The 22,099-nt window shown below is 37.6% G+C and overlaps 1 protein-coding gene across 1 annotated transcript in view; it reads left to right on the top strand.

Moving 5' to 3' along the window:
- The first annotated feature begins 665 nt into the window (after positions 1-665).
- Mtmr9 (myotubularin related protein 9) overlaps positions 666-22,099 on the top strand; it is a 43,675-nt gene continuing 22,241 nt past the window's right edge. Inside the window, exons 1-3 of the mRNA XM_046459314.1 lie at positions 666-948; positions 12,080-12,188; positions 16,259-16,384. Of these exons, the coding sequence (XP_046315270.1) occupies positions 767-948; positions 12,080-12,188; positions 16,259-16,384 (417 nt within the window). The 5' untranslated portion in view covers positions 666-766. The remainder of the gene's footprint in view (positions 949-12,079; positions 12,189-16,258; positions 16,385-22,099) is intronic.

The following is a 22,099-nucleotide window of genomic DNA, read 5'->3' as shown; positions in this document are numbered from 1 at the left end:
CGTCCACTAGACATCCTCACGGCGAATGCACGGGCTTCGTCACAGTCTTCGGCAGCCCAACGCTCCGAGGAGCCCTTGAGGGGGTACTATGCAAGTGGAGGGAAGCGGGACAGAACCTCTAGTCGTAGGCCCATCTTCCCAGGCCTCTTCTCTTAAGGAACGCACACAGAGGACGAGGAACGTGGCGGGAAGGCAGGAGAGCAAAGAAAATCTTTTCCCGCGTAGGAACGCAAATCTTCAGGTCTGGCTGTGTTTCCGGAGGCGTTTCTACCGGACCTAGGTGAGGACCATTTTTCCGGTTCTCACCCCTAAGTCTTCCGAGTTCTGACCTCCGCTACTTCCGCCCGGAGTCGCCGTAGGCTCCCGCTACGAGTAGCTGCTTCCGCCAGGAGTCCCTAGCGGCACTCGCTAGGAAGCTGGTCCCAAAGCGGCCTTCTCCTTCTGTCCTCAGCCCCGGCGGCGGCTAAGTTGGGTGGCTGGGTGGCGGCAGCGCTCCCTGTGGCCGTGCCCCGGGCCTGGGTGACGGAGAAGTGCGGGAGGGCTTGGCCTGGCTGCGGCCCGGGCTTTCCGCGGCCAGCGCGGAGCCCGTAGGCCTCGCCGCGCCCACCGCTCCTGGGGCGGGGCGCGGCCTCCCCGCCCCGGACCCCGCCCCGGACCCCGCCCCGACGGCCAGCCCTGCGCCGGTCCTTCTCTCCAGCCCTGCGGCGGGGCAGCCGCCTCCAGGCCCTGGGCTCGGCGGGCGCCCGGCTCCGGCCGCTGGGGCAACATGGAGTTTGCGGAGCTGATTAAGACCCCGCGGGTGGACAACGTGGTGCTGCACCGGCCCTTCTATCCGGCGGTCGAGGGGACCCTGTGTCTGACGGGCCACCACCTCATCCTGTCCTCGCGGCAGGACAACACGGAGGAGCTGTGGCTCCTCCATTCAAACATCGACGCCATCGACAAGCGGTGAGTGGCCCTCGCGCCCCGTCCCCGCGGAGCCGGGGGTCCTGCGGTGGGCTCCCGAGGAAACGCGGCGGGGCTTTCCTGGCACCGGCCGCCCCGCCAGCCGGCCCGCCTGCTCAGCGAGCCCTCGGTGGCCTAGGTTCAGAAAGCCCCATCCAGTGAGACCTGGTTTCTGTTGAACCTGGTGAAGGTCTCCGGAGATCACGTGGTTGCTGTCATCCTGATGATCATTTTTGGTACATAACATCATTTGGATGGATTTTCAGTGTTTTAAATTTCTTTCTCCTTGCCCCATCACATTCCTTAGATCGTTGTCGAATGTCAGTTCATGAAATTGTGATTGGATAGGATTTAGATTAAAGTCTTCACTTTTTTAAAAAAATATTTTTTAGTTGCCAATGGACCCTTATTTTATTTATTTATATGTGGTGCTGAGAATCGAACCCAGTGCCTCACACATGCTAGGCAGGCGCTCTACCACGGAGCCACCACCCCAGCCCCAGTCTTCACCACTCTTGAGGAAAATTTAAAGAACTGAATATGAAGTATTGAGTAACTACATGCCACAAGCTCTTTTATTTCCCCCTTAAAATGTTTAGTTTATAGTTTATTTCTTCTGGGTCATCATTTTAATAATGGGAGATTATAATGTCTCCTATGCATTTACTCGGTGGTTCAGTCTTTGTAAAGAGCAAGGTTGGCTATTAAGGAAAAGTATGAACTTATTAATATCTCTCTCTCTCTCTCTCTCTCTCTCTCTCTCTCTCTTTTGCACTACTTTTTATCTTTGCAAAGCATTGTTGAAAATCGAAGTTATACTTCCATCTACACTTAAATTTTCCATCTTCCTGATGTTCCTGTGTATTCTAGGAGAAGGCACACAATTTACACTGAATACATGAATGACAACACCTTTTTCTGTAGTTCATGTTCTAGGCCTACCCCACTTTCCTTACACTTTTTTTTTGTTTGTTTTGTCTATTCTTTTTCATGAACCTTGTTTGCATTTTCTTTCATGACCCCTTTTTGTAGCCAGTCCTCAGGACTTTTTGTGGCTCATATAAATCCTGCATTCTCTTGTCTCTGTATTTTATTACCTTTTCCTTTGGAAGAATACTTTGGCCCTCCCCAAGTTTGTTAGACATTTATCAAATGCCTTTAGGTTCCAAATGTTTTGTGAGGTATTAAAGACACCAGGATGAGTAGAATTGTAGTTCTTGTCTTTCAGAAGTTCATAGGCTTTCATCTGTTTCAGTTTAACCAGTTCGACTGCCACCTCCTTCACAGGTTCTGTTAATTCCATAATCGAAAGCAGTTCCCCTCACCTTGAAATCCAATATCTCTTTAATTATCTCTTTTTTCATAGGTATTTATTCATATTTGCATTTTGATAGTTAGATACATATTAGCTTTTTGAAGCCAGGGCTCACATCTGATTATTTCCTTCAAAACTTGTAACCATGGCTTGGCCTGTAGGCACATAAGAAGTCAGATTGACCACTGAATGGTCATATTAGTAGTGTCTCCATGATCATCAACTCTCTTTTCGGATTGACTTCTATTTATGGTTACTTTTCACTCATTTATTTTCCCATAGTAGCATTTATTGAGCTTTATCAGGTGATAAAGAAGAAGTATGTAAAGCTGGACTTTTTAATCTGTTATGGGAAAATGACAAACTGTAGACATATTGATCCTTTTCCTGAGAAGCAGCATGATGTAGTAGAAAGAGCATGATCATGGCCAGGTCAGAGTTTAATTGTTATTCTCAAGAAATATTTACTTTTGTGTATCTTTTACATGCTGAGCATTATCTGGGTTCTGCAGGTGCCATGGTGACTGATACTGACAGGAGCTTATGTTCTAGTGCAGGAGATGGACTACTACATAAATCAACAGATATTATATAAATCAATAGCCGGCATGGTGGCATGTGCCTGTAATAGCTTGTCATCTCAGCAATGTGGGATCTGAGGCAGGAGGATTGCAAGTTCAAGGCCAATCTTGGCAAATTAGTGAGGCCCTGACTCAGAAAATGCATTATTGAGGAGCAAAGGTGGAAGCAGCAGATCCAGTTAGGAGATGACTGAGTAGTTGAGATAAAAGATGATGGTGACTTAGAATAGGTAGTTAGATTTGGGGTGTGTTTTGAAGGTTGCCCTGCATGCCCTGCTGATGAACTGTAAATGGAGTGAGAAAGAGAAAGTCATTAAGAATGATTCCTTTGGTTTTACCTCATATTAGGTAGGTGTCCTTGGGCAAGATACTTCACTTCTCTGAACCTCAGTTTTGTCACTTAAAAAGAAGATAAGCCCTCTGATATCAGGTAGCAACTTACATTTGAATAATGCTTTGTAAGTCTCTAGAATACTTTGATGTACATTGCTGGCTTTTTCCTTTTATGGACCTCTGACGCAGAAAATTGAGATAATCCTACTGGATTGATGACTCATCATATTCATGATTGACTCAGTAAAGGTTTTGTTTTTTATTTTATTCTCCCTCCGTATTTTCACCCCCATTTCTCCCATCCTGCACAATTCCTGTAGGCAGCCATATTAGGTGTTCTGTAAGGTAGCTAGCACTGTTGTGCATGGGTGTGTAGTTTACTTGATCCGCATTATACCAGAGATCTTGTTCTGTTTCTTAACGTTTTAACTCAGTATCCTTTTTCAGGATCTCTTCATACTGCTATATGTATATCTGCTTCACCGTTTGTGATGTTAACACTGAATTCCAAAGTATCTGAGACATTTTACTTTTCAGACCTTTTCCATAACTTCCAGCTCCTTGCTGTCACAACCCTGATGAATATCATGTCCCATCCTTTTCTTGTGCAAGAGTTTTTCTGAGATTGTGCTTAGTATGGAATTGACTATAAAGTGGGTACATATCTCATTGCTACTTTGCTCTCAAAATGACAGTTTGTAGGGGTTCCTTGTATGCTCTGTGGGTATTGATTCTCCAGTTAGTCACTGCAGACAGGTGTTCCTAGTTTGTCACTCAACTGTTAACTTTTCTGGTCTGTCCTTTGTTGAACCAGAGTTCTTAATTTTAATGCAAATTCATAAATTTTTTACTTTATGGTGTGTGCTTCATGAGTCTTAAGAACTCCTTCACTGTCTCAAAGTTACCACGGTGTTCTTCACATTTTCTTTTATAATGGCTCTTAGTTTTACCCTTCACTTGTAGGTCTGTATTTCATTTGAATTCTGCCTTTATTTCAAATGTGATAGGAACTCAACGCCTTTTCTTGCTTACACTGGTAAGCAAGCCAGTGTTCTTAACATTGTCTTCTGACACCAGTCATATATGAAGTTCTTATATTGTGTGTCTGTTTCTGAGCTCGCTCTCCCCTAATCTGTTGGCTTGTTAATCTTTTCATTACCATACTCTTTTTACTTCTATGGATTTATGATGACTTAAAATCCAGTAGTGCTAGTTGCTCCTCTTCTTTTTCCTTCCCCCTTTCTCTTCCCCTCCTCCTCCTCCTCCTCCTATTCCTTCCTCCTTTTCTTCTTCTGAGTTGTGGTCTTGTTGTATTGCTCAGATTGATCTGGAATTCCTGCACTAGGGTCATCCTTCTGCTTCTGTCTCCCAAGTAGCTGGAATTACAGATGTAAGTCACTGTGCTTAGCTTCCTCTTCTTTCTAAAAAGGTTGGCAACTGTGTGAACCTATCTAATAGACCATGTACTTTTTGAGATTTTGCCATTTTCATAGGATTTGAAGAAACTTTAGGCTGGTGACATAACTGTGGTAGAGCATGTGCTTAGCATGCATAAGGTTCTAGATTTGATCCCCAGCACCAAAACAAAAGACAGACAAAATTTTATTTAAAATAAGTGCAGGCTCACAGGGAAGTTGCAAAAATAGTGTACACAGGTCTGTTCTTGGCCCAGCTTCCCCCAATGGGGCTGTCTTATATAAATGTAGTATAATATCAAAACTAGGATATTGACCCTGGTGCTTTTATTGTTAACTAGACCACAGACTTTTTCCCACTTTTTACCAGTGGCTTTATCTAATGTTACAAAGTATAGTGGATGGCTACAGGAGTTAAAAATAATTGTTACTTTTGTAAACAAAAATGCTATGGGGCAGAGGCTATAGAAAAATTATTCAAACATGACTTTTACCTTAAAGAATTATTTTATATGTTTAATTCTTATAAGGTAAAAATAAACTAGTAAGTGTAATGAAGTATTTTAAGTGCTATGATAGGCATATATACAGGGCATGAATAGGACAATAGGAGAAAATAATAAAATAGGATAGAATTTGACAATTGATGTGAATTGAGGGAATTTTGGGGAACTCTTATACTTTAAAAAATTTTTTCTTGATACAGTAGTCTTCAGCAGTAACTGGTAGAAACATTAGATGAATGACTAAAGAATAATTGTTCATAGCTTTTATTTTATTTTTTTTTTTTGGTCCTGGGGATTTAACCCAGGGGTGTTTGCAATTGAGCTGCATCTGTAGCCCTTTCTATTTCTTATTTTGAGAAAGGTTCTTGCTAAGTTGCTTAGGGCCTCCCTAAATTTCTGAAACTGGCCTTGAACTTGTGATCTTCCCGTTTCAGCCTCCAGTGGGGCTCTGCTCCATAGCATTTTTGTTTACAAAAGTAACAATTATTTTTAACTCCTGCAGCCATCCATTGTACTTTGTAACATTAGATAAAGACAATCAGACTAACAGTAATTTTTTAAAAGGAGTTGGTCTGATAAAAATAGATGATGTGGAAATTTACAAAAGGATAGTCATGTATGTCTCTCTTTTAAGTGCTATTTTTTAAACAGAATTTGATTATTGTGTGTATTTTATTTCCAGTGCAAGCAGAATGAGAGGGATTTTGAAAACAGCTTTATTGAGGTATTGTTGATATACAATAAAGCATACATAATTAAATTGTAAAATTTGTTGTTTTGCTGTGTGTCCATGTTTTGGAAACCATCACCAAATGGTGTCATTTTGTAATCCCTTTTTTCCTCCCTTTCTCAGGTATCCACTGGTTAATTTCCTTTTTATAGAAGTTTGTATTAGTCATAAATCATACAGTACTCTTTACTAACAGTAGTTGCTAACTAGTATTCTATTGTGTTGTAGTTCACAATTTGTTAACCTACTGATGGAGATGAGTTGTTTCTTTTTTGGGACTATTGAGTAAAGGGACAGTGAACATTTTTTATGCAAGTCTTTGTATGAACATAAAGTTGATTATGGCGGGGGATTTACTTAATAGTGGAATGGTTGGATCGGAGGTGTATGTTTAACTTTTTAAAAAACTGCCAAGTGCTTCCAGCCCAGTATGGGAGTTCTGGTCCTTCACATCCTCACCACCACTTGATATGGTTTGTCTTTTAAATTTTAGCTCTTCTGATAAGTGTGAATCTGAGTGTGGTTTAAGTTTGCATCTTTCTTATGATTAATGTCATGGAACTGATTTTCATGTATTTATTGCTAACCAGGGCCTTTTTCACTAAGGGTCTGCTCAGATGTTTTACCCATTTTTAATTGGCTTGTTTGCTTTCTTATTAAGTCAGAGAGAGAGAGAGAGAGAGAGAGAGAGAGAGGCACGCGTGCACACACACACTATGTAAATGTGTAACGTGTCTTTCAAAGAATAGTCATTTCAGGTTTTGAAGAAGTCTAGTTTATGGGTTTATTCTTTCATAGATTGAGATTTTTGTGTCTTGCTAAACCCAAGGTCACTAAGGTTTTTCTTCCATGTTTTCTTCTAGCACTTTTATAGTTTTAGGTAGTACATTTAGGTGTAAGATTCCATTTTGTGTTACTTTTTGTGTATAGTTCATGGTATGGAATCCATTTTTGTTTTAGTGGACATTTTATCATTCCAGCATAATTTGTTGAAACTCTGCTCTTTCTTCAGTAAATTGTCTTTGCATCTTTGTCCATTTAAAACTGGGTTTATTTCTGGACTCGCTTTTCTTTTTCATTGATCCATTTGTTTCTCTTCATGCTATTATCACACTATAAGCTACTGTAGGTTTCTATTAAGTCTGAAAACTATGTACTATTAACCAACCAGATCAAAGTTTTACACATTTGTTCTTATTCAAAGTTGGTTGGCTGTGTGATGTTATTTGCATTTTCATTTAATTTTTAGAATCAGCTTTTCAATTTCTACATAAAGGCCTGCAATGATTTGCATTAGAATATGTTGAATCAGTAGATTAATTTTGGTAGAATTGACCTCTTAAAATCTTGAGTCTGGCAACCTATGAACAAAATATATTTTTCCATTTATTTTTTTAGATCTTTTAATATTTTTTCAGCCAAGTTTGTGGTTTTCACTTAGGTCTTTAAATTCTTTGGTCAGCTTTTCTTCTGTATATTTTATATTTTAATATTACTTTTAGTGCTGTTATTCTTTTTAATTGATTAACTTTTATGTATTTTTTTAGTTGTAGGTGGACACAATACTTTTATTTTTTTATGTGGTGCTGAGGATCGAACCAGTGCCTCACGTGTGCCAGGCAAGCACTCTACCACTGAGCCATAGCCCCAGACCCTAGTGCTGTTATTTTTTAATTTCAATTTCCATTTGTTCATTTGCATTAGTCATGCTTCTTATTTTGTATATTTCATGATACTTCAACATCTTAGGGCCTTGTAAATGTGTGAATTGACTGCCCCTCCCAGGATTAGCTTATTCCTAGAGATAGCAAACAACTTGCCTGCGCGATGCCTTTGATGGGCAAACCAACCACATCCAGGTATATTCATTCCCCTGTGAGTCAGAACCACTATCCCCCTGGCGTCAATAATGACAGGGCCATATACCACACGGGGAAGGCCCATCCCTATATCCTAGAGCCCACCAAAATTAGTCATACTGTCCAATCCTAAATTTGCTAAGCTTGTCCACTGCCTTACACATTCCTTCCTGTGGAAACACTGTGAAGACCCTGGCCCCATGCTTTCTCCTTGTTCCTTCTTTCTGACCGACCTAGAGCACACTGTGTGGCCTTATGTGGTGTGGCATGTTGTGGCCCCTCCTCTTGGGAACTGTGAGTAGTGAACCATTTTTTTGTACTTTCATTGAACATGTTTTTCAATGAGAGGATTTCTGTGAAATTCATTTTATGGTGATGGGAATTAAACTTGTGCATGCTACACAAGTGCCCTACCACTAAGCTCCACCCTCAATCCATTGGATTTTCTTTTCTTTTTTAATACTAATGTTTTGCAAGAAATGTGGATTTGTTTTAAAATATATATATTTTTTTAGTTGTCAGTGGACTTTATTTTATTTATTTATATGTGATGCTGAGAATTGAACCCAGTGCCTCATACATGGTAGCCAAGCACTCTGCCTCTGAGCCACAATCTCAGCCCCCATTTGATTTTCTAAATACACAATCATATCATCTGTGAATACAATTGTCTTCTTTTTTAACATGGGTATCTTGTATTTGTTCTTCTGGCCTTCCTGCACCAGCTATAATTTTCAGTACAATGTTGGATAGATGAAGTTGGAGTGAATCTTTCAGTGTTATTCCTGATCTTACTGCAGAAAGAAATTTTCACCATTAAGTGGGCTATTAGGCTTAGATTTTTTTTTTTTTAATGTAATTGCTCTTAACAAGCTGTGAAAGTTGTTTCTACCTTCTGTTTCTATTTTGTTGAAAGTTTTTGTTGTTGTTTGTTTTGATTTTAAGCAAGAACAGATGTGGGATTTTGTCACGCCTTTCTCTGTATCTGTTGAGATAGAAGATATGAGGTTTTTCTCTTTTTAGTTTGTCCGTGTGATGTATAACTTGATTTCAAATGTTCAACTAACATTGCATTCCTGGGATAAACCCCAATTAGTCGTGATTTTTTGTCCTTTTTGTATGTTGTAGGATTTGATTTACCAGTGTTTTGGTTAGAAATTTTGCATTTATGTTCATGATGGATATTGGTTTGTAGTCTGTCTGTCTGTTTTTTGTATTAGGATAATACTGGTCTTGTGGAATAACTTAAGAAGTAATTCCCTTCTCTTCAATTTGCTGGAAGAGTTTTGTCTTGAATTGGTAGTGTTTTTCCATTAAACGTCTTGTTGAATTCATCAGTGAAGCCATCTGGGGCTGGAGTTTTCTTTGTGGGGAGGATTTTAAGGAAATTTCAATTTCTTTAATAGATTCAGAACTAGTCAGACTATTTCTTCTTGAATGTTCCTTGGTAGTTTGTGTCTTTTGAGGAATTGCCTCTTTATTTTTTACTTTTTAGAATTTCTTTCTATAAATAATACAAATACAGCTTTTTAATATGATGATGCCACAGCCCGGCTGGCTGGGCAAAATAACTGGGGTGTGGGGGGGTGACAAATAACTTGTGTACATTGATACAGCAGGAGTGGAAGCCGTTTATTGTAGGACAGGAATGGTATTTATACATTTCACACAGCTTATCTAATTAACATAAACTAGATACATCAGTCAACCAATAAGGAATCTCCACACTTAGTGGCTTGCTGGTGTTACTTCACAAACCACTCCCTCTGGCATTTTGCCAGGCGCCATCCAGACTTGTTTACAGACTCTAACATTTGCTAGGCGCCATCCTGACTTGTTTACAGATTCTAACATGATGACATCCTACTTACTGATTTACGGTTTTGTATCTGGGGCTTTAGGGGTCTTGTTGAGGAAGCTGGTGCCTGCATCTATATGATGAAGTGTTGACTCTGTGGTTTCTTCTAGCAGTTGCAAATTTCTTGATCTAATTTTCCTCAGTTTTTGATCTTTTGAGTTTTGTGCTGGTGAGAGATGGAGTCTAATTTCATTTTTCCACATATAACTATCCAGTTTTCCCAAACCATTTGTTAAAAAGGCTCTTCAGTGTGTATTTTTGGTTCCTTTGTTAAGTATCAGATGGCTGCCATGTATGTGGGTTTGTCTCTGTCTTCCATTCCATTGGTTTTCATGTCTATTTGGATGCCAATACCAGGCTGTTTTTGTTACCATAGCTCTCTAGTATAACTTGAGATCAGGTGTCTTCATGTCTTCTGCCTTACTCTTATCTCTTAGAATTGCTTTGGCTATTCTGAGTCTCTTATTCTTTTAAATGAATTTAAGGACTTTTTTTTTTTTCTAGTTCTGTGAAGAATGTCAGAGGTGTTTCATGAGGATTGCATTGAATCCATATATTGCTTTTGGTAGTATGGGCCATTTTGACAATATTAATTCTGTCTATCCAAGAGCATGGGAGTTCTTTTTATCTTCTAAGTTCTTCTTAAATTTCTTTCTTTAGTGTCTACTATTTTCATTGTAGAGATCTTTTACCTCCTTGATTAGATTAATTCCTAAGTATTTTATTTTGTTATTTTTTTGAGGTTATTGTGAAAGGGAGGGTTTTCCTGATTTCTTTCTTTGCATAATTTGTTGGAGTATAGGAAGCCTGATGATTTATGAGTGTTGATCTTATATCCTGCTACTTTGCTGAATTCATTTATCAGCTCTAGATGTCTTATAGTGGAGTTTTTTTGAGTCTTTTCCATAAAGGATCATGTCATTTGTAACTTTTTAATCTCTTTCTCTTGTCTGATTGCTCTGGTTAGAGTTTTGAGAATTATGTTGAATAGTAGTTGTCTTGGTCCTGATTTTCAAGGCAGTTCTTTCAGTTTTTCTCCATTCAGTATGATTTTGACTTTGGATTTGTCATACATAGCTTTTATAATGTTGAAGTAAGTTATATTTCACCCTAGTGTGTCTAGCATTTTTAACATGAATGGGTGCTGGATTTTAGCAAAGGCCTTTTCTGCATCTGTTGAGGTCATCATATGATTATTGTCCTCAATTCTATTTACGTGGTGAATTACATTTATTGATCTGTGTGTGTTGAACCAACCTTGCATCCCTGGGATGAAACCCACTTGTTCATGGTGTATTATCTTCTTGGTGTGTTTCTGAATACTGTTGGCTAATATTTTGCTAAGGATTTCTGTATCTGAGTTCATCAGGAATATAGATTCATCTGGGTTTTCTTTCCTTGATGTGTCTTTTACTGGTTTTGGCATCAGAGTTATATTGGCTTCATAGAATATATTTGGAAGTGTTCTCTCCCTTTCAATTTAATGGAGTAATTTGAGAAAGTGTGTTGTTCTTCTTTAAAGACCTGGTAGAACTCAGCTGAGAATCCATGTTTCTAGACTTTTCTTTGTTGGAAGACTTTTAATTGCTGTTTCAATTTCATTACTTGATATTGGCCTGTTTAGGTTTTCTATATCTCCCTGATTCAATATATGTGCAGGTCATATATATCTAATTGTTTGTCAGTATCTTCTAGATTTTCCAGTTTATTGGAGTATAGATTTTCAAAATTGTTCTTTTTAAAAATATTTATATTTTAGTTGTAGTTGGACGTAATACCTTTATTTTATTTATTTTTATGTGGTGCTGAGGATTGAACCCAGGGCCTTGCTTGTGCTAGGAGTGCACTCTACCGCTGAGCCACAACCCCAGCCCCCCAAAACATTTTTAAAAAATGTTTTTGTAGTTGTAGATGGACAGAATGCCTTTATTTATTTGTTTATTTTTATGTGGTGCTAAGGATCGACTAGTGCCTCACAACATGCTAGGCAAGCGCTTTGCCACTGGGCTACATACAACCCCCTGTCCTCAAAATAGTTCTTAATGATCCTCTGGATTACAGAAGTGTCTGTAGTGACATCTTCTTTTTCATCTCTAATTTTGTTTATTTGGGTCTTCTCTCTTACAAGTGCATAGTTTTAAATATTGAAAAGAGATATTTAATGAGTTTCTATAATCTTAGAAGTAGATACAATCTGAAATAACAATTTTCCTATGCTGCAGAACATTTCTCTACAGATGCTTAACATGTTAATTACAGATCTTTTTTCCTATTGGAGTAAGATTCCAAGTAATCTTCATTAAATGACTTAACCTAATGTGAATTATTTTACAAATTTGAAAAAATTTTAGGCACATGTGTTTTAAATACTTTATGGCTAACATTTTAGTGATGCAAACTTGATTCTTAATTAGACTAAGTGGGGAGGGAAGTTAGATAAAGTTGTTGATTGCAACTGCATTTTTTTCAAAGAAATAATCATATATTTAAAATTAGGAATGTATGTATTCCTAAGTATGATTTGTAATTTCTTACAGATTTGTGGGATCTCTGGGTACTATCATCATAAAATGTAAAGATTTTCGAATTATTCAGTTGGATATTCCTGGAATGGAGGAATGTTTAAATATAGCCAGTTCCATTGAGGTAAGTATTTTGGAGGCAAAATCTGGTAGAAAGAAAAATGTTACATTCTGACTGAATTCAGCTGTTTTATCATGTTTTGTGATTCAGATACTGAAAACTGACAGGAAAAAGCCTTATCCTGACTCATTGTTTACTTGAGTGTCATGGGACTGTTTTGACATATAGCAGTTTTTAGTGTTAATCATTTTATATGAGTAACCCTTATTCCATGAACTGCTTAGATTTCTGTGGAATTGCATTCCAGGGACTTTATAGAATTTCGATGGGTTCATAGTGGTCAAATAATAGATATTGTTTTACTTGAGTATGTACGAGTATGTAGTTAATGGGGAAAATTTAGAGAATTTAGTAAAGGGGTTCTTTGGAGAAACTTTACAGTCTTGTTTGACATTTCATGTTTATTATTTAAATCTTAATATTTTTCTCTGAATCAAAGACAGTTGGTCAACTTTTTTTTGATGCTCCAAAGGGTTTTTTTTTTTTTTTTTTTTTTTAATAGCATCATATGTGGAATTTTAAGCCAATAAAATAAATAACAGCTAGAATTGATTTGGGTCACATTACAGTGAGTATGTATTGGGGGATGTAGAAGCCCCCATTGACTCACACCATTCCCCACCTTCTGAGGGCTTCCTCAAACATTGAGAACCATTAATGAGAGTGTTTCCTTTTTTCTCTTCCAGGAAAGTAACTACACACAGATTTTTTTTTCTTAATATATTAGTATATCTTTTGTAATAGATGCAACCCTATACCTTTGGGTAGAAATATTAATAATGTAATATGATTCTTGTTATAATACAGTTTGATTCTTGACTTTATTGCTTGGTAGCTTATGACCATGGGCAAAGTTTTTAATCTCTCTGACAACTAGTTTTTTACTTTTTTGTAAAAGGAGAATAATATTTCCTACCTTTTAAGGTTGTAAGAATGTTATTAGTTGATTTTTGTGGAGTGCTTAGTATAATATGTGTGAATATAGCTACCATTTGAGTGCCTTCTGTCATTTACTGAGTGAAGTTTAATGGTAAGAATTTGTGGGAAAAATATCCATATGATATTTACTATCTTAAACATGTCTACAGGTACCATTCAGTTGTGTATAATAAGTCCACATCACTGCAACAGATCCTCACGACTAAAGCAAGTCACTATCACCTGTGGTTTTAGTCTTGTTTTTTAGTAAATGAATTTCCATTTACTTTTCCGTTTACATTCATTTTCATCAGGTTGCTTACGACAGGATGTGTTTGCTTTGTATTTACTTAAACAATGTTGAACATTGGTTCAGATCACAAGTAATAGAAATTTTACTTGAATAATTTAAATTTCAGTTGAAGAGCTTATATTATTTTCACCTCATCCTAACCAAATTGGGTATGCACTCAAGTTTTAAGTTACTTTAGGCTAAATCATTGCCACTAAATTTTATTAATTAGCTCTGGGTTTGTATTGTTTTCTAGATAATTATAGAGGAAGAAAAGGGAGAAATTCTTAAAAATCTATAAGTAGTAGGATATATTGCTTGTTTTTGATATAAGATTAGAGAAATAGAGAAGCAACCATTTTGAGTGAATGGCATGTAACCTTTTTTGTGCATTTGCTAAACTTTAAATATTTAAGGAAATGAGAAGATGAAGTGAACTGTTTTACACAGTTGTCATTTGAAAGTAACATGACACTGGTTTGGCCACATTCTTCAACTTGAGTGAGAAAGCATTGTAAATGCCAGAGCATTAAGTTGAAATAATGTTCCACTATTTGGGCAGAGGAATGCCACTGGCTCTCTTCAGTTGAGAGAGAGGGAGAGAGAAGGTGGGGAAAGGAGGCGGGGGTGGGGGGGTGGGGAGAGAATATGAATGTGTGTGGCGGGGGTGGGGGGTGTGTTTGAAAATGTGAGGTTGGATTTTTACTGACCTATCCACATTTTTGTTCTTCTCTCTCTGACTAGTGATCTGTGAGATGGCCGGCTGGTGGGTGTTAGAGATGCTGCCAGTGGTGAAGAAAGGGGCAGAGCTTGTTGCCCACTTATTGATTGCATTCACTTAGCTTTGATAGCAGCTGACACCAATCAGTTGCCTAAATGGTTGTATATTACCCAGAACTCTTTAGAAATTGACTCATTGTGTAGAAACTCTTAGGGTTGAAAAGTCATAAATAATAAGCTATCTTTCTAATTTGACCTCTGAAAATGAGTGCTCTATTGAATGTTTTCATAGCATAGCAAATACATATAGTAGACCTGGCCACAAGCCTTTGCCTGGCATCCAACCCCGATCCTCCATGCTGCATACATCTTAGTTTAGGGGTGATAAGTGATTCCCTCAATAGCATAGGCTTCCTCTACCTGTTCTTTATAATCAAGAAGAGTCTGCTTACCCCAAAATATTCTGCTGCCACAGATAGACTTCCATTGGAAGAATAACTGGCAAGTACTCAGTTTTCTAAATTGTAGAAAGAAGCATGATGAAGCTTTTTTTCCTGCCGAGTTTCAGCTGCCTTTTAGAATTGAAATGTTTTCAGTTCTTCTAGCATTAATGTGTTTAAAGGAGAAGACTTATCTCTAGTGATATAAAACATAATCACAAGTAGAAATGTGAATGCTTATTGCCTACAGAGTGGTTGTTGATTTACATTTAAAATAGCAGCTGCCATGTGCAAGGCCCAGGATTTTTTCCTCAGCACTGAAAAGAAAAAAACCAGTTGAACTGACTAAAGCAGCTCTGACGTAGAACAGATGTGGGCATGTGCTTTTGTGCTTCTATTGGTGCAGTTGGCATCCAAAGACAAATAACTTTGGACAAAGTTTATAAATAACTTTGGACAGGGATGGTTTTTGTTAAACTGCTGAACTACATATCCAGTGTAGTATTGGAAATCATGGGCATATCCTTTTGTGAGCCAGACCCTACTGTGACCTAGAGGGAGGTAACTTCTTTCTGAGAGCTGTGGGATTCTGAGACTTGTCATAACCTCCCCCAAGTGAGTTTACTGCCCTTTGAACTATGCTAATTGATTAGGTGCCCTTCTTTCCCAGCCATAGTATTGCTTTTTTCTGTAACCCCCTGTCAAAAAGACGTATCTGCCAGGCGAGGAATGATGTTCCATCTGTCTGTCCCTCCATCTGCTCAGGTTTTCCTGGTTTATTACCCAAAATTCAAGTACTGCAGATGAATGTAATCTCATTTGGGGACCATAGAGTTATTACCCCAACTTGAGACCAGGTCACTGTAGCATAAAGATATGAAAATACCTCACCAATTGGCATATTGGTTCTAAGATGGAGGAAATGAACATTGATTGAATTTCCTCACACAAGGCACATATGATAGCTAAAATTACATTTTGTTTCCTTAGGTGCCAGGAGCATTGCATGTATGCTTGTTGCATATGTGATCTCTCTTAATGCTGCTGGTAACCTTACAGGGCCCCTGGGTATTGTTATTTCTCCCTTGTTACAGTTGAGCAATTGAGGTGTAGAGATAAATGGACTTGCCCACTTCTTACCTGCTACTGCACAGCTAGATTTGGAACCTGAGTCCAGTGGTCTGTCTCTTGACCGAGTTTTGGCCACTGAGCTTTATCATTTTTGTTTGCACTTACTATAAGGCACTCATTATAAATAATTTACACACAAAACAAACAAATAAATAATTTACATATGTTTAAATAGCTAGTAACTGGATTTTAGCCAAGACCTCACTGAATAACTCAAAACTCTTTGTTCTCTGATCCCTAGAAGTTCTTGGACCTTTTTATTAAACTTGATTAAATTGTATGAAGAGTAGTTTCATTTTCTCCTAGAAAATTGTGCCATTGTGTGCAAAGTTTTTCTTTTTTTTTTTCTTTTCATTCAGCAATACATATTGGATGAATGTTGTATATCAGGTGCTTTATTAGATGCTGGAAACATGGAAATTGGCTTCAGTAAGACTATCACTATGTCTATAAATAAAAAGTTAGAGAGCTGTAATGGGTGTGTATCATAATTAGGCAAGGCATGTGCTTGCTCCCATTTCTTCAGTTAGAATGTGCTGAAGTTATGGCATGTTTCTTTTTTCTATCACTAGGCATTGTCTACCTTGGACTCTGTCACTCTGATGTATCCTTTCTTCTACCGGCCCATGTTTGAGGTGATAGAAGATGGCTGGCATTCCTTCCTTCCTGAGCAAGAGTTTGAACTCTACTCTTCAGCTGTGAGTTAATGTTTGGCATTCCTTCCTTCCTGAGCAAGAGTTTGAACTCTACTCTTCAGCTGTGAGTTAATGTTTGGTAATTATGGGTAATTAGAAACAACGCAGCATTTTGTCTCATTTGTGAGAATGATAACTTTCCTTTGAAGAGAGATCAAGTGAAGTTGTCTTACCTGTGCCTAAAAGATGTTTCTATTAGTTGTTCATATCGCAGTCTCTGACATTCAGAGATTTGTATGATTTGTTCACTGCTGCAGCTGAAAAGCCTTTTCTTCCAGAAGATTAATGTATTCTAAATATTACTTTTTAAATTTTGAAAATGACATTGATAAAACATTAGTATGTGCATAAAAGTAGTCCTGGCATATTGTGAGTTAATTGTTGGACGTGTCTCCTTAGAAACAACTTCATGTCTAGTAATTAGGTTCTGAGCCATCGTCACAATTGTATTGAACCCATTGAATCCACTGGGTGCTTCAGATAGTACCAAAGAACCATCTAGCACATTTGTTTCTATGGGTTAACTTTTATTAATATGGGTTAGTCAGACCAGGTAGCTAAAATTAGGTTCTTTTTTTCCCTGTTCTGGCTAGTTTACTTCTTTCTTCTTCCTCATACTTTTATGATAACCTCTATAAGTGAGCATTGAGGGGCCCAAGACAAAGGGATAAGGAACCATGGAATTTAAAGAGCAAAGGTATCTATAGCAGCCAAGTGAGAAAGGAAAGGGATTTTATATTCTCATGCGGGGATTTTTTTTAAGTTCCATTAGTCCCAAAGATATGGTATTGAAAAGAAAGAATAAAAACATAGCTTAGCTGTAAAGATACTTTGTGTTGTATCCCAGATACATTATTGATGGCTTAACTTGCTAGGAGCCTATTGTTGGCAGAATGAAAAAGTGTTGAGCAAAATGATCTCAAGAATTCTTCCACTTCTAGCATGCTGTTATTCAAGAATTATCCAGAAAGATTATTTCAGATTCTTTGCTGAAATACACATATAGCTTATCTGTATTCCTTCTGCTAGCACTTTAGAAATTTTGTATGCAAAAGGCGATGATTAGGTTTTGGTTCTGGTTCTGGTTCTGGTTCTGGTTCTGGTTCTGGTTGAGTAGCTCCTATCTCACAAGCCCTTCTGCAGTTATCAATGACAGTGGAATCATCTACCCAAAACTACCTGGTTAGTAAACAAAAACCAGCATATTTTAAAGGGAGTCAATATTTAGAGGAAGTGAATGGCACAATGAGTTTCCTGTGTTTGCACGTGTGGGCGGGCTTTGTCCTGAGGGTAGCATGGTTGTGGCATTATTGATGTGAAGCAGCTAACATTCTAGTAGAAAGCCCTCTTTCTCTCTGGTGGGAAAAGCCAGGGGAGGGAGCCTAGGGCAGCCAGAGATGCAGGAGAGGAGTGCCGAATTCTGGACAGGAATTGGCCATAGAAGGGGATCCTTGATCCTGCATACTGCCTCCAGTCTCTGGCTGACTTGGGGGCAGTTTGGCCACAGAGCTGAGCTGCCTTGCATCACAGTGCTAGAGTTTGCAGATAAGTCTTACCAAATTATTTGCCTGCTAAAACAAAACTTCAGCATTCTCCAAAGGCATAGCATACGATGCCTATGTGGAACATGTATGTTTCCTTAGTGTATCTCAGATGTCTAGGATACAATCCAAAGTTGAACCAGGATAATGTCACCCACTCCCCCTGAGAAAAAATGACCAACAATTACTGACCCCAGGACGACTCAGAAGTTCAAATTATCACACAAGGATTTTAAAACAGCTGTAGAAACTACTAAGGTAAGAAAAAGTAAGCTTAAAATAAAAAGAAGACAAAAGCAAAAATTAAAACACTGCCTTTGCACTGTTCATGTGTGTAGATAGACTACACCTGGAAGCAATAGCGTCAGAATTTAGTCTGGAATGGCTGAGTGGATACATATACCTAAAGAGTTGGCAAGTGTTTTACATTTTATATAATATAGGCTAATATTTAAGTAAATGTAATTTTATTTATAAGTATAAATATATAAGGTAAATATAAATAAATAGAAGTGTTATCATATTTAAGTTAAAGATGTAAATTATAATATTTAATTAAAGATAAATGTTAAAGATATTTAAGATATCTTTAAGATGTATAATGTCATCCTGAGAATAGGATTAGTCAACCTTGGCAGTGTTGACGTTTGGGCTCTTAAATTCTTGTTGCAGGTGGCTTCCCTGTGCCTCAGAGTATGTTTAGCAGCATCCCAGGCACGGGCACTACCATTTGCCAGTAGCATTCTCCCTCCCACTCCCTAGTTGATTCCAGACATGGACAAATGTTCCCTTGGGGCAGAAATCACCCCTGTTTGAAAACCAGTAACCTGGAGCTATTGCTTTAATAAAATGCAAAGAAATATATTTAAAAAGTTAAACTGGAATTCTAAAAAATATTTAATCCAGAAGAAGGCAAGAAAGAAGAAACAGCAATAAAAACAGGGAACAAACAAAATAATTAAATGCTTGACTAAAGTCCAGCTATAACAATATATATTTTAATATTGGTGAGTCAGGCACTCCAATTAAAAGGCAGAAATTGTCTGAATGAATTAAAGAAAAATAGAAGATCCAGATGTGTTCTGTGTATAAGAGATGTGTTTTGAATATAAACACAGATAGTTTGAAAATGGATGAAAAAAGATGTACTGAACAAATAATAAGCATAAAAAGGCATGAGTAACTGCTAATTCCAGATTAAAAAATAAAAAGACTTTAAGACAGGCACATTTATAATAATGAAAAAGGTCATTTTATATTTAACATATGTATGTATGTATTAGCACACGTTGACAGAAATGAAGAAATATGCAATTCTACAGTCAGGATAAGATATTATTAAAATGGTCCTCTTGTCAATTAATAGAACTAGGCTAAAATAACAACAGCAAGACAAGTAGAGACAAAGAAGATCTGGTCTGAAGAACATTGCTTAATATTTATAGAATGCTGCTTTAACTTCTCCATAATATGCATTCTTCAAGAGGCACGTGGTGTGTTCCCAGGAGAAACCATAAACTGGGGTGTTAACTAAATCTAAATAAATTTACTAGGATTGAAATCACATAGACTATAATCTTTGACCTCAAATATATTATAAATCAATAACACTAAGATATATAGGAATATCTATCTCCTAATATTTCTAAATTACACAGAATATTTATAAATGATCTGTGGTTCAAATACAAAACCACTTAGAAAATATTGTGAACAAAAAATAATGAGAATGCAATTTCTCAAAATCTGTGGAGTATAGGTAAGGCAGAGTTTGGAGATAAGTGTGCAACTTATAATTCTCACATGAGAAAAGAAAATGAGTCTAAAAGCATGGACCTAAACACCAACTTAGGAAGCTAGGGAGGACAAAAACAGAAAGAGGGAGAGAGTAAAAATAAAGGCAGAAAGCAATAAGATAATTAGAATTAATAAGCAAGTTTAGCAAAATTGCTTGATATAAGATCAGTATACAAAGTTGGGTGTGCACTTATGATCACAGCACTGGGAGGCTGAGGTGGAAGGATCACTTGAGTCCAGAAGTTGGAGAAGTTCAAGACAATGTCATAAAGAAAAAGAAGAACGTGCACCCCATAATCCCAATGGTTTGGGAGGCTGAGGCCTGGAGGATCGTGAGTTCAAAGCCAGCCTCAGCAACAGCGAGGTGCTTAGCAATTCAGTGAGACCCTGTCTCTAAAATACAAAATAGGGCTGGGGATGTGGCTCAGTGGTTGAGTGCCCCTGAGTTGAATCCCTGGTACCCAAAAAAGAAGGAAATAAAAAGATCAGTTGCATTGGCAACAGTCACTCTTAACATGAATAAAATACTTAGGAATAAATTTAACCTGGTTCAGGATCTGTATATTGAAAGATGCAAAACAATGGTGACAGAAGTTGTAGGAAATTTAAATAAAAGGAGATATACTGTGTTCATTAATTGCAAAACAACATGGTTAAGATCAGTAGTTGACTTGGGGAAGGACAAGATAGTGAATATTTTAGGTTTCACTGATCATGTGCTCTGTTATAACTACTCGACTCTGTTGTTGTAGCATGAAAACAGCAGTAGACAATACACTAATGAATAGGTGTACCAGATTCCAATAAAACTTTATTTACAGAAACAGGCATAGGCTGGATTGGGCTCACTATGGTGGCAGTTCTGTCCAAATTGATCTATAAATTCAATGCAACCCTTATCAGTATTCCAACAGGTGATTTTGTAGAAATGAAAGAGAGTCTAAAATTCATATTGAAATGCAAATTGACTAGAATAGCCAAAACACCTTTGAAAAAAATAAAGTATTTAAAATGCTCGATTTTAGAGCTTCATATAAAATGGCAGTAATCAAGAAAGAATGATATTGGCATAAGGACAAACAGATGAGCAGAATATAGGGTCCAGAAAGAAACCTTTCCCTTTATGGGCAGTTGATTTTTGACAAAAGGTAGCAAGGTGATTTCATAGGGAAAAGACAGCTTTTTCAGCCAATACCTTTGGAATAATTTGATCTCCATATGAGAAAATCTAGATGGGTACCTCAAACCATCCACAAACAACTCAAAATATGTGGTAGACCTAAATGTATTGTAGATCTAAAACAGCCAAAACATCTGGAAGAAGGCACAGGAAAAAAATCTTTATGACCTTGGTTGTAATAGGTTTGTGTGTATGTTGTATGTGCGCTAGGGCTTGAACCCAGGGCCTTGCATGCACTCTACCACTGAGCTGCACTCCCAGAGAGATTTAGGTGTTACTTCAAAAACAATGGAAAATAGATTAGTGATTTCTTAGCATTGGATATTTACCAGGTGTGCCAACTGTCAAGACCCATGAAATTATGCAGTCAAGATGTATAACTTACTTTTCACCTTTTGTCTTAAAGGTGATTAAAAAGTAGAGAAAATAATTTAATGTAAAGATTAAATAGCTGGTTAGAAAGAGCTAAAGAGAAATCTGGAACAGGTTTGAAATAATTACCCAGAATACAGAATAGAGAAACAAGGAAGCTGGGGGAAAAAAGAGGTTAGAGCATTCATAGTAAAGAAAGAAGATCCAATATTTATTTATCACATAAGAGTTCCAGAAGCAGATAATACAGAAAGTGAAAGAAAGGTAGTATTTAAATAGACAATAATTGAGAATTCTTTAGACTCAGTAAAAGTAATTGAACCTAAAGAGGTTAAGGTGTCCCAGCAAACACCACATAGGGTGGTCAAAAAGAAATCTGAGCCATGTTGTTGTCTAGTCCCTGAACAGCAAAGCAAAGCTAATATTACACAATTAGCAAGAAGGAAAAGACAAGCTACCTACATGGTATTAGATAGAAGAGAAAAAAGTTTGATAGCTATGTATTCATGATAAAACCTCTTAACAGTTCTGGGGGTTTAATTCATTGGTGGAGTGTGTGCTTAGCATGTGCAAGATCCTTGGTTTAATCTGAGAAGCCCCGCCACACACACACAGATGGGGGTAGGTGTCTGGTAGGTGTCAGTGGGAAAGCACTTGCCTAACATGTGTGAGGCTCTGAGTTTGATCCCAGCATTACAAAAACAAACAGAAACCCAAAATGATTAATGGTGACTCCCAAAAGCATACAAAAAGCACTTTTTGTCATTCTCTGAGTTCAAGAGTGAGGCAAATGTGCCACCATTACTGTTCCTACTCAGGTCAATAAGG

The sequence above is a fragment of the Marmota monax genome, unplaced genomic scaffold, assembly GCF_021218885.2.
Source record: "Marmota monax isolate L192 unplaced genomic scaffold, Marmota_monax_Labrador192_F-V1.1 WCK01_AAM20220418_F8-fsc00288, whole genome shotgun sequence".
Classification (NCBI taxonomy): Eukaryota; Metazoa; Chordata; class Mammalia; order Rodentia; family Sciuridae; genus Marmota; species Marmota monax.
The sequence above is the reverse complement of the archived record's forward strand: the minus strand, read 5'-3'. Positions and strand labels throughout refer to the sequence as shown.